The sequence below is a fragment of the Echinops telfairi genome, unplaced genomic scaffold (assembly GCF_000313985.2).
Source record: "Echinops telfairi isolate 266 unplaced genomic scaffold, ASM31398v2 ScPeMD7_7458;HRSCAF=8496, whole genome shotgun sequence".
Taxonomy (NCBI): Eukaryota; Metazoa; Chordata; class Mammalia; order Afrosoricida; family Tenrecidae; genus Echinops; species Echinops telfairi.
The window spans coordinates 11,828,907-11,835,490 of NW_022111358.1; the positions used below are offsets into that span (position 1 = coordinate 11,828,907).

At 39.5% G+C, this 6,584-nt stretch overlaps 1 protein-coding gene across 8 annotated transcripts in view; it reads left to right on the forward strand.

The window, feature by feature from the left end:
• ACACA (acetyl-CoA carboxylase alpha) overlaps positions 1-6,584 on the forward strand; it is a 332,267-nt gene that overhangs the window by 147,716 nt on the left and 177,967 nt on the right. For all 8 annotated transcript variants that reach the window (XM_045299999.1, XM_045299998.1, XM_045300000.1 and 5 more), the window contains 3 exons: positions 1,990-2,099; positions 3,355-3,436; positions 4,360-4,458. In XM_045299999.1, coding sequence (XP_045155934.1) covers positions 1,990-2,099; positions 3,355-3,436; positions 4,360-4,458 — 291 coding nt within the window. The remainder of the gene's footprint in view (positions 1-1,989; positions 2,100-3,354; positions 3,437-4,359; positions 4,459-6,584) is intronic.

The following is a 6,584-nucleotide window of genomic DNA, read 5'->3' on the forward strand; positions in this document are numbered from 1 at the left end:
ATTACAAGGATCTACATATAACTTCCTCCCCGGGGGATAGACAACAGATAAGTCGGTGAAGGGAGACGGACTGTGTAAGATATGACATTAATAATTTATAAATTATCAAGGGTTCGTGAAGAAGGGGGAGCGGGGAGGGAGGGGGAAAATGAGCTGATGCCAGGTGCTTAAGTGGAGAGCAAATGTTTTGAGAATGATGAGGGCAGCGAATGTACAAATGTGCTTGACACAATTGATGTGTGTGTGGATTGAGATGAGTTGTATGAGGCCCCATAAAATGATTAAAAAAAAGATTGCTACATGATTTTATATAAATGTATGTAGTGTGTGTATGTGTGTGTGTGTTTAGGTGCTTTTTACAGTGCTTTCACATTGTACAGCATGAGTTGGAGTGGATTGGATAGCACCGAGTCACATTGTAGCTGCTCTGTTACATTTGCAGCCCCAAGAAGAGAGATATATTAGGTAACAAATTTAAAAAAAATTTGTTACACCAAAATTGAATGAAGGAGATTGTCTTTCTAGTCTCTTTCAAATACCTCTTTATCAAGTTCAGATAAGCCCTTTTCTAGCACCTATGACAGCTATAGCTAGCCTTTCCTGTTCAACCAGTCTGCAGTCTCTCCAGATTTTGCCTTGTTCCCCAGTTCTTTCCCAGCTCCACACCAGGAAAAGGAAGTGTTAAGTTAAAAATAGTGTCATTAGAACTTTCCCTCGGAATAGTAAAATTGTCTTGGGGCCACTAACTGACATACTTACTTTAGTATCAACACCCCCCCCCCAGTTGATTTTTTTTTCCAGTCATTTTATTAGGGGCTCATACAACTCTTATCACAATCCATACATACATCAATTGTGTCAAGCACATTTGTACATTCATTGCCCTCATCCTCAAAACATTTGCTTTCCACTTAAGTCCCTGGCATCAGCTCCTCATTTTTCCCTCTTCCTCCCCGTTACCTCCTCCCTCATGAACCCTTGATAATTTATAAATTATTATTTTGTCATATCTTATACTGTCTGACATCTCCCTTCACCCACTTTTCTGTTGTCCGTCCCCAGGGAGGAGGTTATATGTAGATCCTTGTATTCTGTTCCACCTTCCACCCCACCCTTCCTTCACCCTCCCGGTATCGGCACTCTCACCACTGGTCCTAAAGGGATCATCTGCCGTGGATTCCCTGTTTCCACTTCCTATCTGTACCAGTGTACATCCTCTGGTCTAGCCAGACTTGCAAGGTAGAATTGGGATCATGATAGTGGGTGGGGAAGAAGCATTTAGGAACTAGAGGAAAGTTGTATGTTTTATCGTTGCTACTCTGCACCCTGACTGGCTCATCTCCTCCCTGCAACCCTTCCGTAAGGGGATGTTCAGTTGCCTACCGATGGGCTTTGGGTCCCCAGTCTGCACTCCCCTTCATTCACAATGATAGATTTTTTGTTTTGATGATGCCTGATACCTGTTCCCTTCAACACCTCGTGATCACACAGGCTGGTGTGCTTCTTCCATTTGGGGGCTTTGTTGCTTCTGAGCTAGATGGCCGCTGTTTACCTTCAAGCCTTTAATACCCTAGACGCTATATCTTTTGATGCCTTCAAGCCTTTAATACCCTAGACGCTATATCTTTTGATGCCGGGCACCATCAGCTTTCTTCGCTACATTTGCTTTTGCACCCATTTGTCATAAGCGATGACTGTAAATCTTTAATTGGAGCAGCTGGCTCCAGGAATCATAATGACCCTTTAGAAGAGTCACCTGGTGAGATCTTTGAAAGTTGCTATTGTAAGAGCTACCTGAATGTGGGATTAACTCATATTAGTGTTAGTGTCTTTGACTTAAAGTGAGAGCTTCCAACTAAATGGTCCTAAATATTACCCAGTTAATGTTTGCCCTATGGTTATCTATGATACACTGTCCTGTACATTATTTTGCTATGCCATTATAATTCTGCAAGTAAATCTTTCTCATTAATTTGCTTGTACTTTCAGAATACATTAAAATGGCAGATCACTATGTACCAGTGCCTGGAGGACCCAACAACAACAACTATGCAAATGTGGAGTTAATTCTTGACATTGCTAAAAGGATCCCAGTACAAGTAAGAGATCCCAATGTCTTTTTAGAGTTATATTCAGCCATTTTGTTAGCACAGGGAGAGCCAGAGGGAAGTTGGGATTTTTTTTAAGAAGAGGCATTGGTAGTTTATGAATCCGAGTGACTCAGAGGTTAGTTGCTAACCAGAAGGCTAACAGTTAGAACCCACCTACGCTCCATGGAAGAGAGATGTGGCAGCCTGCTCCCGTAAGGATTACGGCCTTGGAAATCCTGCGGGTCAGTTCCGCTCCATCTTACAGGGTTGCTGTGAGTTGAAATTGACTCAGTTTCCAGCCAGTGCATCTCTTAGCTGTCAGAGGAAGCTTAAGTGTTGCTGTGATACGGAACAGGTTTCAGCAGAGCTTCCAGACTAAAGATAGACTGGAAAGAAAGGCCTGGTATTCCACTTCTGAAAATCAACCAGAGAACTCTTTATGGGTCACAACAGTCTGATCCATAACTAATCATGGGGATCAACAGTTTGGTGTCCATTGTGCATGGGGTAGACATGAATCGGGAACAAACTCAACAGCACCTGAAAGCAACTTTTATTGAAAGCATCTGTGTTGGAAATGCGTGTATCTAGAATAACTTACAGGGAGAAAAAGAATGGAATGCATCACAATAAAGCAAGTAATAAGGAGTATTTGACCAGTCTTTCAGAGATTATTTACCCCATCCACTTCATCTTTAAATCACCCCAAGTAAATGAGAAGTTAATTATTTTCTTATTTATTTTATTTAAAAAACCATTTTCTGTTTCTGAAGTTAACGATTTTCAATGGAATTTTCTTAACCCAGAATATGGTGATATTAGAGAAGTCGTTGTTTCTTTTCTACCACATTGAGTTAAAAATTCCTTAAAATTCATTGAGGAAAAAACCCTGCATTAGAATGACATTATAACCAGTATGTGAAAGGTGTAGTGCGGTGACCAAAGTTATTCTGTGAAAAATAACCTGGGAAAGACTCTAGGTAGAGTCCTAGTTGAAAAAGACTATGGATATAGTTATCCAAGGAACAACAAGACTAGATAAGGTCTTAATATCAATTTCAACTTGGTTTTAACTTCTGAAGTTTTGCCACAAGGGATTACTTATGGTTGTTCCCTAAAATGTTTGCCAGTAATCAAGCTTAGATAAGCATTATACTGCTGTGGTACTTGATGAAATGCAGCCAGTCTTGGTAGAGATTAATGTAGTTGATGGCTATTTCTTACTATGAATTTTAAGAATGAATCTTCTTGTGCTCTTTTATAGGCAGTGTGGGCTGGCTGGGGTCATGCTTCTGAGAATCCTAAGCTCCCAGAACTTCTCTTGAAAAATAGTATTGCCTTCATAGGTAAGCCTTTCTAGTATATTACTCCTATCCTTTTGGTTATTTCTGTCAACTTTACCCATATTCCAGTTTTTTTTTAACATAAAGGGGCCGTTTATTATTCAGCAGCTCTCAGAGTAATTGCCTTCATTTTTTAATATAACATTCCATAGTTCAATCACATCAAGCAATATTGTATAGTTGCTCCCACAATTTCAAAACATTTTCTTTCTTCTTGAACTCCTTGATATCAGCTCCCCTTTATCCCGTCCATCCCCTACTCAACACCACAGGAGCCCTTATTTATTTTTTCATCCATTCATTCATTCATTCATTATTGCTGTATCTTACACTATCCACTATATTTATTCACGCCCCGAGTGGGGTTACACAGTCATCCATGCTATCAACTCAACTTTCTCATACCATCAGGGCTGTATTTCTGATTTTGTCGTTGGAGGGGGATGTGAGGGTGAACTCCCTTTATTTTTGACATCCAGCTTATCCTACTTCATTTTCATTACATTTTTGTTCTTTAACTCATTACATTGAGACTCGGGTGGTATTGGAGGGTGCAAGGATAACAGCTTATCCAAACTACTGGCTATTAAAATTTTTTTCTCTGACGTTGTGAAAAGACAACCTGGAGAAAGGGTCAGTGAGAGAGCTTCAAAAAGTCTGTGAGGAAAATGGGATTTTCCCAAGAACTTTATTTTTTAGTCCATGAACTTTTTGAAAGCCGCCTCAGATACAGATTTATTGAGTTCTCTGTGTGCAGAAAGCTTTTACAATAGCTACTGGTTTTCATAATCAGGTGTATGATTTCCATGGTATGTGATGGAGGACTGGGGATAAGACAAATGCTAAAATAATTATAAGGCAAAATACTAGTGCATGTGGCAAAAATTATAACAAAATTTAGGGCTATTTTATTGTTTTACTTCTAGGTCCTCCGAGCCAGGCCATGTGGGCTTTGGGAGATAAGATTGCATCTTCCATAGTTGCCCAAACTGCAGGTATCCCAACTCTTCCTTGGAGTGGCAGTGGTAAGATAATTTATTTTTATGGGTTTTTTTTGTTGTTGTCTAAAAGTACAGCAAATACAGTAGGATATTTGGAACTGCAGGTTGGGCTTAAGGTTACATAAAAATATTAGGATATTTGGCCAAGAAATAGATTCCCAGCTAATTAATGGTACCCTTTATCTCCTGGCTTAATAAGTACACTTTTGATTCTATTATGTTTAAGGAATATAAATTTAGTACTACCCAGGTAGATGCTGACCTGCGCGCGATCTGTAGTAAATTTGGAGAAACCTCAAGGAAACTCATGACTCAGTCTATTCTGAGTAGACTGGATCTTTCATAGGTGGAAGTAGGCCTTTGAACCTGGCTGGGAGAGACCTGGTTCACTAAGATGAAACTCTAGAACTCAAATACCCAAATGTTTGCCTTCTAGTATTTCCTGCCAACTGTAATCTATTCATGTTGCACATTCCTTGGGTATTGCCATTCAAATTCTCAATTGCTTTTGATCTGCAGAGAGCCAGATCACTAGTTAGTTTTCCTCCCCAGGTATATCAATAAATTTTCAAAACTAATTTTTTGCTTAACCAACAAAACAATCCTAAACTTAAAAAAAAAACAAAAAACCCTAAACTTGTTATCCAGTCAATTTTTTTTAAAGATCACTTTATTGGGTGCTCTTACAGCTCTTATAACAATCCATACATCAGTTGGATCAAGCACATCCAGTCAATTCTGACTCAAAGTGAACCTATAACAAACCCCTTAAAATGTGCTAAGTGAATTATTATTGCTGGTGACAATATTAATTCCTCCCTCCCAGCTTTATGTATTTATTTTGTTTTTTAAATACTGGAGTACAAGGAGTGGGCATACACTCAACCCCTTCCAAAGGGAATGACCATTATCTTGAAACTGAACAGATTTGAACTCTTGTTACTTAGGCTCTCTAGAGGGATTGCAATATCCTCCCCAGACTTGCTCGGTCAAATAGTTTAAAATAAAAGATCAAATTTGTTCTTGTTTGAATGGAGAGACTCTAGAGTTTCCCTTGTGGCTGAGTAGAGATACATTTAGGGAGCTTGAAATCATGACTCTGCTGAGACCAATAAAAGAGCCATTTCCATTTTCTAAGGGCTCATAAAGCTTGAGTTATTTCCCAGACCTCTGGCCCTAGAGCAGCCCTAAACACACAAATTGAAGCTATTTTGCCTGCTGAGTTACTGTAAGACGTCTGTCATACTTTTTTTTGGCCTTGTGTGTCCTTGCATTTTTGTAAGTTGTTCCATGTTACAACTGGCTATATCTAGTGTGAGAACTTACGTAGTCAGAGTCTACTATAGCTAATTATTGATAACTCCAAGGACTGATCAGGCATTTATTTGGGGGTTTTTTAAAAAATTTTTTTTCATTTAATGGTCTCCTTTTTCTCTCACCTAGCCTCAATTTTAATAAATATGAGAACATTTTAAAGAAAGCATAGCTGGGTGTGTGTGTGGCGGGGGAAGGTATAGCTAAAAATTGGTAAGAGCAGAACTACTGATGAAACATACAGCTTTCCTCTAGTTCTTTACTCTTCCTCTCCCCTCACTATATGATCTCAATCCTACCTTACAAATCTGGCTAGACTAGAGCATGTACAATGGTACAGATAAGAGCTTGCAACACAGTGCATCCAAGACAGATAAACCCCTCAGGACCAACAATGAGAAAATAAGAGATGCCAGGAGGGCAAGGGGAAGGTGGCGGGAGAAAGGGAGAACCGATCACAATGATCTACATTTAACCCCTCTGTAGGGGGATGAACAACAGAAAAGTGGGTGAAGGGAGACCGTGGTTGGTGTAGGACCTGGGGGTGGGTGGGGGGTTTTATAAATTATCAAGGGTTCATGAGGGAGGTAAGGAGGGTGGGAGAGGGGGGAAATGAGCTGATATGAAGGGCTTAAGTAGAAAATGTTTTGAAAATGATGATGGCAATATATGTACAAATGTGCTTGACACAATGGATGGATGGATGGGTTGTGATAGAGATGTCAGAGCCCCCAATGAAATGATTTATTAAAAAAAAAAGCAGAACCTCTCTCATACCTATACCTAACCACTGTTATTCATTGCAGGTCTTTTTAAAAAAATTTTATTGGGGGCAT